Source organism: Micropterus dolomieu, linkage group LG09, assembly GCF_021292245.1.
Source record: "Micropterus dolomieu isolate WLL.071019.BEF.003 ecotype Adirondacks linkage group LG09, ASM2129224v1, whole genome shotgun sequence".
In the NCBI taxonomy this organism is placed as follows: domain Eukaryota; kingdom Metazoa; phylum Chordata; class Actinopteri; order Centrarchiformes; family Centrarchidae; genus Micropterus; species Micropterus dolomieu.
In genome coordinates this window covers 29,387,734-29,400,253 of record NC_060158.1, presented here as the reverse complement: position 1 = coordinate 29,400,253, position 12,520 = coordinate 29,387,734, and the positions used below count along the sequence as shown (strand labels likewise).

Genomic DNA, 12,520 nt, shown 5'->3' with positions numbered 1-12,520 from the left:
AGAATGCGATGTGAATTTCCCCTTGCGGGATTAATAAAGTATTGATAAAAAAACAAAAAAGAGCGCAAGACTCAAGCAAGATGTGAGGAGGCGGACTCTGTGTTTCCATTGGTGGTGGTTGATGCTTAAACGCAGTGACAATGGAAATTGTCTCCCAAATATCGAACTCCATGTGAAGATGAAAACTATCTCTATCTTATTGCTGTTTACATTCTCCCGGAGGCAAATTCAAAAAATGCACTGCAGAACTATTTCCTGGGTGAATATGTGTATGTATATCTGCATAAAAATAACAACTGTATAGGCCTATATAGTTTTACTTTACTTATTTTTATGTTACCCTATTCTATATATATAAATTGATTGAGCTGTTATGTTCTATGTGTGTAGCATGAAGGCACCACAAACTTTCATTTTGTTGTACAACCTTGTGTTGTAATGATAAATAAATTACCGTAAATTACATAAATGCTGCCCTAAAAGGCTGTTCATAACTAATGTTCATAGAGATGCCTTCACTCAGAAGTAATGGCTTCTGAGGTTCCTGTCTATTACGGTAGAAAGGCATCGAGGTAACTACCTTCTGTTTCGAACAGAGCCTCTGTCTCTACCACAGTTTTGGTTCCCAACATTTACTGAAAACTCCCCACATTACATGCGCCCAACTAGCAAAATGTCCAGTAAACCTAGTCTCATTCATACTCACAAGTCATAACTTTTTAATCCACTGGATTCCCCTTTAGCTAGGGTGCGAATTATACAGTGACAACATTTTTTCCAGGTTAAAAAAAGAAAACCCAGTAAAGCGTGGGAGCGGGCTTCAGTAAACTAAAAGGGGCTAAATCTACTAAATCTACCTCTTTAATCTTGAGAGTTATTACCCCATTCCCCTGGCTCTGAATTTTTTTTAACCTACACTGGCCCTAATATGCAGTTTTACCTTTTACCTCAATTATATTACAAATAAAAGAATCCGTAAGACAAAAAAGAGAATAAAGCCTACAACAAGAACACTGTTAAGTTACTTAGGAATTCACTCTGCCTGCAATGTATTTGAGCTGGACTTATGCTGTCCTGAGTGCTACTTGTTATCGTCCTATATAAATATAAAAGTTATTATTGTTGTTGTTGTTGTTGTTGTTGTTGTTGTTGTTGTTATATATTACAGTACATGAATTAGAACATGGCTTTATGCAGCTGCACTGAAAAGAATCTGGAGCACAGCAGCAGCGTAAGTAATGGTGTCGAATGTGATATTGTTTGGAAGCTACCCCGCAGGGCTGTAGTGCTTGGGCAAATATAGAAATGTAAAACTTGGTTAGAGTGTTGAGAAGGGAGAACTAGAGACAGCACAGAGAAGACATCGGAAGAGGCAAAACAAAGAGGGGAATAACTGATAGAGTGAAAGAAGATGAACCATCGCAGCATCTCTCTAGTGTTCTACTTAACAACAGTTTTTCACATTAACATTGTTTAAAATGTCATCAGCGTTAATTTGTAGAGCAGGAAGAATCGTGCAAGTGATCAGCATTTTTACACTAATCAAGAGGGAAAAAAATAAAAGACTATACTATCAAATACATCCTTATGCTAAACATATTTATTAATATATAAACAAGGCTGGATTATCAACTGCGCAAAGTGAGCAACTGCTCCAGGGCTCAGACCTGCAGGTTGTCTGTGGGGCAATGACTGTAACTTGATTAATTACAAATTTGTTAAAAAATAAATAAATAAACAAATGAAGGAAAGGGTCGGAGGTTCAATCCCTGGTTCCACCAGTCTGCAAGTCGAAGTGGCCTTGGGCAAGATACGGGAGCGCATTGCAAAGAAAAGATGAAAAGATGTCATAATCACAAGACCAGGATCTTAAGGAAGCCAGTTCCTACTCTAATTGAAAAGTGCTATGAGATAACTGTTGTTACTGCTGTTAGTGATTTCGCCCTTTGCTGCGTGTCGCCCCCTATCTCTCTCCATCAATTCCTGCTCTATCCACTGCCCTGTCAAATAAATGCTTAAAAATGCCCTAAAATATCTTTATAAACAAACTTGGCCCCTGTATATAACCATACTTCAGTCTTTAGTAAATCATGCCTTGTACAGTTTATAACAAATAAATGACCTTGACTCATGCACCACTGAAGAAGAAAATGGAACAGGATTAGAAGAGTTAACTATTGTAAACTCTTTAATTGTATTAACACCAGCAGCTCTGCTTTTACCCACTTCACCGTGAGTGTTTAATTTTGCAAAATTATCCTATTATTTATAAAGCCAGGGAATCACTTATCAGCCCCCATCAAAGTATTATTCAAATTTATTGAGGGGGAAAACACTCCAAATGGATCAGGAGGCATAATAGCATGGCATCTTCTTCCCAGATTTATGTCCATGGAAACTGGTTTAACAAGTGTGTGCAGAGCTGTGTGCTCTGAAGTCACAGGAAATGACAGCACAGTTTGTTGATGCTGGAGCTGAGGGATGTAGGAGGCATTGATACATGCCTCTCTTCTCTAGCAGCATGGATAATCCCATAGAGATGGCGAAACAGGTAGGAGAGATACATATCAACCCACCCAAAAACATGTGAACCGGTCAAGTAGAGAGCTGTGCCTGGAAATGCTAAAATGAGAAGAAAGAACAAAGCAAATATTGAGAATGAAGAGAGAAGGATCGGTGTCAGCCCATTACTGTGCTTATACATTATTAAAGATACACTCAGTAGGACACGTGTGCACACACACAGACAAAATGGAGAGCTCTCATTCTCAGGGAGGGACAGTAATGAAGAAACACGTAAATGTAGGAGTACTGTATGTGGGGGAGAGACAGAGCATGAGTCATTACGGCTCACTCTCACTCTCTGAAATGTGCTTTGCTAAATGATTGTACTAGTTTATGAAGAAGACAACACTGCAGGGACTGAAACACTGCCATAACTGTTACCGACTAACTGTTTAATCACCTTTTCATTTGGGAACTGCAATCTTCCAACTTTTTAGGATAACATATATATTTTGCTAATATAATACTAGCACATATCATACTATTAATGATTAGTCTAAACAGTGTTTAGTATATTATTTAGTATATTTAAACTTAAGCACGTTATCAAAGCATAATGTTGTATTTTACTTGAACTTTTTGCTCTTTATTTTAGCATATTTCCATTATTTAGACAGGAGAGGGCTGTATGACATGCAACAAAGGTACTCAGCCAGAATCGCATCTGTGGAAATCCGATTGAGATTACATTTCAAACCACCTCCAAATGTGGATTGGATCTTTTTTGCAAAAATTTTTGTTTTTTGGGGGGGTTTTGCTGTCGAGACTTTCTAAAAGTAGCCTAATCTGGGTGTGCCAAAAAACACGTTTGGGTTGGCTGTCTGAGCAGGGCCTGACCTCAAACATATCTCTGGCATTTCTGAACTAGGCTTCTGCCAATAGTGATATACAGTGGCAGTTGCCCAGGGTGGAAATGCATGGCCCCCATTTTTTCACACAGCTTCTGAATAAGAGTTTGCCAAAGAAAACCAAACATCCAGGACCATCACCACCACCAGCAGTGAAAACAAATAGGATGGATGATGTCACGATTTATGTGTAATTAGGGGAACAGGAGTACATGGGATGGACCCAAATGTAGACAGAAGCAGAAGGTGCAGTGCTTTCATGTTCAATAGGTGGAGGTCGCTTATAAGATTGTGAGGCCATGAGGCAGTAACACAGCAAACAGAAAGAGCAGGCAAGAATCCAAAGTCCAGCGATCAGGCAAAAGGATCAAAACCAGACTGGTGTCGTGTTTACAGATGAACGGAATACAGATATCAGAAAGGAGGCTAGAAAGAAAAGGTGTGGAAACTTAAAGATCTGGCACAGAAAAAAGGAAGTGGTAGGCTATGTGGTGAGTGTGTCATTTTTGCCTTGGGGCCCATAGTGTGTTAATTCGACCCTGGTCCTAGTATGATTGAATTGCATGAATGGGTTTCAGTGGACAGTTGTAGCCTCCCATAATGGTCTTAATGATGCTTTTCTACGCTGGCAAAAGTACAACTGGTAACCTAACCCTAATTACTGGGCGGAGGATGTAAAGGCAGAGGGCGGGGGGGGGGGGCTTGTTGTCGGAGGCGGGTCGGTGGGAGGGCGGGAGGAGGAAAGATAAATGAAAGGGGCTGTGTTAAGGGATTGCAAATTCAAAGTGGTTTGTGAAACGGAGAGACTGAACATCCCTCTTCCTCCTCCCCCTCCTCCTCCTCTCACACGCTGCTGCTGCAGTCAGTCTCACGCGCAGACCTGCCAGCTGAACACTGCTCCCGTCGTTTTTCTCTTTTTTCCTCCCGAGAGGCTGACCGCATTCCAGCGACCTTTTCATCTTGAGATCGACCTTGCTTCCACCGCTCTCTCTTTAGACTCCATTGGATTACTGGAACATTTGTCGTGTGTTGTGGTGTTCTATACTCCAGGTTATGTGCGTTGTTGACGGATAGATGAGGAAGGGCAAATAAATGACGAGAGGATCTGGGCACAGTAATGCTCTCCGTGTGTTTCCTCATGAGCTCAGTGTTGATTTTGGTTAATATTTCACAAGGAGGAAAAGGGGGGCGGTGTTATTACGATCTTATCTCTGCTAAACAGGCTCAGGCTGAATCTAACAGAGCCTCCGCGAGGTTATATTCAGCACCTTGGACAGCGGAAAGCGCTTGAAGCTGATTTAAACACGAAAATCGACTTAATATTCAAGTTCACTTAGCAACTTCAGCCTGCAGGAATGAATTGTCTTTGTTCATTACTTAACTTCCTTTTTTGATTGGATTAAATGAGTTGCATGCGAATTGCTTTACCCGCACAAGTTATAATCGCAGTGACGTTAAGGGTTTATGAAGTTCTTCTCCAAAGATAGTAGGCTAGAGTATAATGCCATTTTCGTTGGTGAAGAGCAGGAGTTCACATCAACTTAAAGAGTGTTTTATATTAATTTAATGTCTTTGTCAGCTGTTAGACAACAAAAGCAGTCAAATTAAAAGTTCCATGTAAATTAGGATCTGTGAGGAAAATCAACTTGTACCGTTCATGGGAATTCAAATCTCCTGACCCCCGCACAGCTCGCCCTGCAGACTCAAAGCACTAGAAAAATAAACTGACTTCATCGAACCCCGCTGAGCCTCCTGCATCCACCTGCTATGGCTCGACTCTGCCAAGGCCTCCTCCGCAGATCCGTCCTCCGCTACTCTCTGACCCTTACTTTCACTGTCCTCCTCTCCTGCCCGGCTCTAGGCAAGAAGAAGCTCTACATCGGAGCCCTCTTCCCCATGAGTGGAGGCTGGCCCGGAGGACAAGCCTGCCTCCCCGCCGCTCAGATGGCTCTGGACCTGGTGAATAAAAGGACCGACATACTGCCGGACTACGAGCTGGAGCTCATACACCACGACAGTATGGTGAGTAACTAACAAACTATGGGCTCCGGCACAGTCTGTTTCATTCTCACAAATTTTTTTAGTGTTTTCTAACCCACTTCATGCACTTCTGTATGAAGCATAGATTGTATTAAAAAATAGTTATTCTGGTTTTGATTGTATACAATTAAATATTTAAAAACGAGAAAAGAGACCCTTTATAAAGGACTTGTAGGTTGCAACTTGTACCTTTATTAATTGTTAATAAATCAATGCTTTGTAGATCAGATGAAAGCCATTACTAAAAACAACCTCTGGGTTGCCAGGTTGTGAGAAGATCATTTAGCCATCCATTTCTAGTGAAGGGCTGCAGCCTGCAGACGATCTGGACCTAAATTCATTGATTAACCACATTCTGACGATTAAAACCCTTCATTCATGAGTTAAACTCATTTATAGCTAAACACTTGAAGGCTAAATCGAAAGTGTGAGACACACAAGCATTTACTAATGGATTACTGACATTTATAATTATTACTAAACACCAGACAATTGGATTTTTCACAGCCTGGCAACAAAGCATTTGTTCTTATTAATGATCTATAACTGTTCTATAAGAAATGAGTTATTTCTGATTCATTAACCATGAGACATTCGTTTCAACAAATGGTAAAGAAAAAGTAAACCTCAAGACATTTGGGAAATTATATTATTTTTAGTAGCCATTTCTGAGATTCTGAAAAAGGGTAGATTGCAGTTCATGAGGTACTGATCATGTCCATATCTTTGGAGTCCACATAGAAGACTGTTTCACTGTGGCTGTTATTATTTATATATCCACACTGTGATTGCTTTTCCCACATCATGTTAGGCCATCATTAGGATAATTGGCAGTCCTGTGTGTATAAAATGGGTCTAGCTACTATATAGTGGTGTAAAAACTAGATGTGTTTGCATAAGAACAGCAGCTATCCAGTCTGCACACATTCAAACAGCACCATGGTCTCTGCTAATGACTTCCTGTCTGCTCACCTTTTAACACCATAGAACGGGGTTTGCTCCCTGCATCTCGTGTGGTGTTTGTTTTAGGCTACCAGAAGCCCAAGTTAATGTTAGAGAATCAGGGTGGTTTTGTTTAAATGTTGATAAAGTCAAAGTGACATGTGGTGCTTCAAGCCATCATCATTTTCGACATTTAACCAAGACCAAGATCTTTCCAAACACTAAAAAGGATGACCTGGCAAGAAACAAGGGATTAAACTGGTATATATGGTTGAGAGATGAGGGAATGAGTTGCAGGTGTGGCAGTCAGGTTTTAGGGAAAGGACGTTAAGTCCGAGGGCATCTGTTGGAAAGCTAGAGGGGGAGTTAGAGACTATTTAGTAATTCATTCAGTGAGACTGACATTGTGTTCATGTTTTATTTTTTGGGTTGGCCTCTATTATTAGTGAGTGTTCATGGACTAATCATTTATGGAACCTGAGGTAGCGGTACAGCTAAGCTGCTTTCATCTACTCTTGTCACCATTTTGGTGGTCATTTTTCGTCGATGTGGCTAGCTAGCTATGTAGGGAAATTACGTCAGCATTCTAAAATTTTCTGACTGGTCGTTGTTAATGCAGCCAGGGTAACAGCCATCAACGAGCACAACACCAGACCTATATGAATCATTGAACAAATCAGATATGTGGTCACTTTTGATAACATGAGCTTTCAAAGCACATGATACATCAGTCATGTCTGGTCATGTGTTGTTTTGGGTTTGTGGGCCATTATTTCCTTCTTTACTTTGTTACTTTTACGTTTCTGTTCCCGCTTGTGTGATTGTTTGTGCCTCCCTGATAGTTTCCACCTATGTCTCGTTATCTCCACCCCTCTTGTGTATATAAGTGTGTGGCCCCGCATTGTCAGTTGTCATTGTCTTTTTATTCGGTGTCAAGCGTCTCTTGTTTAGCATTCCTTAATTACTGTGGATTGTGTATCTTGGTTCTTGCCTGCCTTCTCAATTTGGATTATTGCTTTTGTTCGGACTGTGGACATCCCTATTTTTCCTGTGTCTGCACCAGAATAAATATGACAGAACGATCTGACAACATTATGGACCCAGCAGACATTATTTTAGGGGAGGATCTAAGAGAGTGATCCTCCACTTTCGTGAGATTAATTGCTGCCATTCAGAATTCTACAGACCTAAAACAGACTATTTGTGTATTGTCTTATGGAGAAGACCATTATCCATCCTCTCAAGACCCCGGCTTCTGAACTTACCACCAATGGATGAGCAGTTGGCAGATACTGTATTTCCAAACTCAGAATGGGTTTCTAAACAAAAACTTACAGTTTTGCCTGGAGGCAACACAGCTGTGACAACTGTGAGGCCAGAATCCCGGCTGCAGAGACTCAGTTAATCAGCCCCCCTGAAACATTGCTGGCCAGTTCCACAGAGATTCAGCTCTCTAGCACTCCTTAGACTTTTCTGTCCATCTCTCCTGAAACTCAGCTCATCAGCCCTCCAGAGACTTTGTTGTCCAGTTCCCCAGAGATTCAGCTGGCTAGCTCCCCAGAGGCTATGATGTTCAAAATCACAGAGGTACCAACCGTTCTGCCTGGTTTCCCATTGGTGGCCTGGCTGTGGGTACTGTCTTTTAGTATCCCTTTGGCTCTGTGCAGACACCTTAACTCTTGATATCACTAATGATCTGCAAAGCAGTTTTTTGTTTGTTACTTTTTGTAACCCTGACCTCAGGGGTTGGCAATCTGGCATACCGGGCAAACCGACAAACGTTTGGGGCCGGTGTAACGTAAATTATTAGAACTGAAGGGATTTTTTCCCCCTGCAAAGTAACCTCAAGTTTGGGGGCCTAAACATGCTCCAAAACTCAGCAAACTTTGCACATAATTCAGGCGCGAAAAATTTCATATTTTATGGGTTTCGCGCATGAGCGTGGCAAAATGGCTCACTAGCGCCCCTTACAGAGCAGCCCCCGGACAAAGTTTCACCTACGTGTACGAAATTTTTGTGGTACGTGTATCATGTCCAGACACACAACAAAAGTCTCTTGGAGCGATGCCCGACACCCAACAGGAAGTCGGCCATTTTGGATAAAATTTTTGACGATTTACACACTTTGTACTTTAACGAACTAATGGTGAATTTTTGTCTACAATTGTGCCAGTGGCGTGGTGTCCAAAATCGATGATTCGCCACAAAACAGGAAGTTGTTATAACTTCAGTCTACATGCTCATATCTATGCGAAATTTGACATGTATGATAATAGTCCCACCCTGAACACATCCATATGCCAACATTCACTCAAAGTCATAGCGCCACCTGCTGGAAACAGGAAATACTTTAACAAACTCCTCCTAGAGAATTAGTCTGACCAACTTCAGATTTTTGCTGTCTAGTCTAATCCCACTGACTACTAAAAGTTGTGCAAACGGTGAGTTTTTGTGGAACAGTGTGCCTGTGGCGTGGCATCCACAATCTATGATTTGCCATGAAAGAGGAAGTTGTAACTTCAGTGTACATGCTCACATCTGCACCAAACTTTACGTGCTTGATAACAATCACACCTTGTCTACATGCCAATATTCAGTTATAGTCACATCGCTATATGTAGCGCCACAAAGGGGACACAGGAAATGATGATTAACACCCTTGCGCAGCGTCCGAAGCGGCAAATGAAGTGGCAAATTCACAGCCGCACTGGCAGAGCTCCAGAATCTGCAACGCGGCCGCCTCACACCTTGACGTGCTACACGTGCGAGGGCCTGCCCAATGCTGCTTGCAGCTTTAATTTATTTGTATAACTGTTGAGCCAACGGTCGGCCCATAAATTACGGACAGCGCACCATTGGGTAATTTTCTATACTGACATTGGCCCACTGCTCTCTGTTTCTTGTGTTGCAGGCCAAACCCCCCCCCCCCAAAACTTCCAACCATAAATAACTGATATGTTTGCTACAGGGGCTGCAGTAGCTTCAACATTTGTTGAAAATGTTCTGAAAAATACCTTCAACAACAAATGTTAATCGAAAACGCTTTAAGAAAGGTTTAAATGCATAATAAGAAACCTGCAATGCATTTTAAATATAGTTTTGTCTAAAAAAAGCAACAAAAAAAGATACTGATTTTGTGCTTCCCTTTATAAGAGACATTCTGATGATAAATTGATGCAGAAAATGTCTCCAGAATGCAGGAAAGGAAGTGTTTGATGCTCAAAATATTCTGGGGGAAAAACCACCATACCCCCCATTCTATATTTCATCAATACATTTTTTTTCTAAATGGTATTAAAATATATTCTTGTCTTGTTCTCATGACCACAACGTTGTTCAATGTTACGTCTCAAGTGTTTCATCACCCCCTTAATCTGAACCCTTAAATGTCCCCATCCCCTTTGCTGTAGTGACAACAATGATGATTACTTCAATTAAGGTCAATGATAATAACATAATCATAACGCTATTATAAAGTAGTATAGTAGTATTATAAAGACTGTTAAACAGCGTTGCATGAGCTATTAGACTATAAGCTATATTGTTTTTGTAGCTAGCATATTTTCCTAATGCAGGCTAACTGTTCTAATGGCTGAGGTGAGGTTATTTTGTCAGCATTGCGTTGGCTAATCCCACGCTGCTGTGAAAATGACTTATAGGGTACTTGTACTTGAGTACGAGTTGTGTACTCTATGGCCACCTCTGATCACCATGGAGTCAGTAAATGAGTGCGAATGAGTACACTGACTCACTTGCACAGGTACTCTTATCCACGGCACATACCACTCAGCTGGTTTGGGGGACTATTACAATAGGTACACATGTTATATATGGAAGGATGGTGTATTGGTGAGAGGTGTCCGACCAATTTTGGTGGGCCGTCTGGGCCAAAAATGCCAGGGCAGATTTTTTGTCCCAGTCCAGCCCTGCCTGTCCTGCCCAGCAGCCTGGTATGCAGTATGAGGAGCTGAATAACATGTTGTGCCAGGCAGATTTTGCTTTAACAAGGGAGTTTATGCTCCTTTGTCTTATTTATTATTTATTTAATTATGTATTTATTTGTCACCCAGCCAGACAGGGGGGAGAAATGTGGACGAGGGGCAAAAACATCAAACAGGAGACAACCAGCCGAACAACAGCAATAAACAGCAGACATAAGAAAACAACTGAAGGAGAATGAAGAAGAGAAACAGTCAAGCTAATTAAATAAACATCACAGCACAGCCATGAGAGGCAAATAATAAGAATTAATTTAAATAAATAACTTAATGATATGAATTATAAGAATAATGCAACTACAAGTTGACAGCCATGGACAACCTAAAATTGTGTGGGTGCGGGTGTATGTGTGCGTGTCTGTGGGTGTAGATGTGTGTGTGTGTGCATAAGCCTGTCTGGTGTTAGATCCCAAGTAACCGCTGTCCAGGAGGTACTGGTCCAGCTCTCTGTCTTAAAGGGTCCAAACCTCCAAGCCTATGGGTATTGTCGCCCGCTCTGGCCCCAGGGATGCACTTAATTATGCCCTGTGGCATCTCGGTTGCGGTACAGCTGGCCATCAATGTAAAGTTTATCCACCGCGATGACAGCCTGTCATGGCTGTCCGTTTGCCGTCCTCCCTGGCGGTGGTCTGATTCAATATTCCTCAAGGTGTCGGCTGGTAGCTTCAGCTGCTTCTGGATGAAGCTTTTTACGCTCTCTTCTGGGACTTTGTCCACGTGCTTCACGATACCCAAGATGACCAGGTTGTCCCTCATGCTGCGTGCCTGGAGATTGATGATTGTTTCTTTAATGTTTTTATTTTCGACCGAGGACCTCGTTCTCTGCTGCGAACTTAACCACCTGTGCTGGCTGAACTCCAGGGATTCCGCAGAGCCTGAAACTCTTTATGGAGAACTTCTACCAGAGATAATTGGGAATCAATGGTGGACAGTTTCTTTTCACTTGAGCCCAGAATGTCCACAAAATCCCCAAGCAGTGTTAATCTCAAGAAGTGACTGAGCACACAGCTTTGGTGGGCTGAGGTGTTCAGCACTAGTAGAGGAGGTGTGACTGCCAATCTGAACTGGCTGTGGACTGTTTGTGAGGAAGTACAATATCCAGCTGCAGATTGTGATACTCAAGCCCAGAGTGCCAAGTTTGCCATTTTCATGGGGGAGATTGTGTTCGCTGCTGAGCTGATATCAACAAACAGAACTGTGATGTAAGTGTTGTTATTTTAAAGGTGTGTACGTACCAAGCATCATTGATGTAATCATTGAGTCCACCCCCCTTTGTCTGGGATGGTGTGATGGATGTAAAGATGAGAGCACAGCAGTCTCTGATTTCTCATTGCTGAGTTAGCCTGAGTATTATTTCATCAATTTATGTTCCTGTGACTGGACATTAGCCACATGCAGGCTGGAAAGTGATATAACCTTTGATCCAAAATGTGGTAGCTTAGCTCTGGTCTGGCTGGCTGGGTGGTCAGAAGATGTTGTGGGCACTGATTGTCTGCGTTTTCAGACACTCATGAATGTGTTTATGTCTTAGAAACAAAGGTAAATAAATCATGAAAAAAAATGCCATGAACTTTACTATTGGCTGGTGCATCTGCATGGACTGCCGTCAGCATGAGATGGATGATTGACGATGATGAAAAAATGTCTTGTTCATTGTGAAACCTGCAGTCACCTTACAAATTCCATATACCTGTCGATGCAGGCTCTTTGTTCTTTATCCAATGTTGTTAAATGATAAACATTACCTAATATATGTAAGGATGTTGGGCACAGTGTGACTGTGCTGCTGTTTGTCTATGTCCACAGTGTGATCCAGGGGAGGCCACCAAGCTGCTGTATGACCTTCTGTACACAGAGCCTATTAAAATCGTGCTGATGCCAGGCTGCAGCTCCGTGTCCACTCTGGTGGCTGAGGCTGCTCGTATGTGGAACCTTATAGTGGTAAGAACCATCACCTTTCTTTTTGTGGATTTTCACTGCAATACAACACCCTCCAGTAAATCAAAATGTTGCCACTGCCTGGTAGGCCTTTCAAGGAAAGTGTTCTCTGGTAATGGGAAAGTGATGTATTTACATTTCTAGACAGAAAGAAAACAACGGGAGAAAGATTTGGTATGGGGCTGTTGA

General features: G+C 41.8%; 2 protein-coding genes across 2 annotated transcripts in view; both read left to right on the top strand.

Moving 5' to 3' along the window:
- LOC123976309 (ankyrin repeat and MYND domain-containing protein 2-like) overlaps positions 1-12,520 on the top strand; it is an 817,726-nt gene that overhangs the window by 519,468 nt on the left and 285,738 nt on the right. The window lies entirely within an intron of this gene.
- The window catches only part of gabbr1b (gamma-aminobutyric acid (GABA) B receptor, 1b), an 84,912-nt gene continuing 77,686 nt past the window's right edge, over positions 5,295-12,520 (top strand). The window contains exons 1-2 of the mRNA XM_046058345.1: positions 5,295-5,435; positions 12,200-12,334. Of these exons, the coding sequence (XP_045914301.1) occupies positions 5,310-5,435; positions 12,200-12,334 (261 nt within the window). The 5' untranslated portion in view covers positions 5,295-5,309. The remainder of the gene's footprint in view (positions 5,436-12,199; positions 12,335-12,520) is intronic.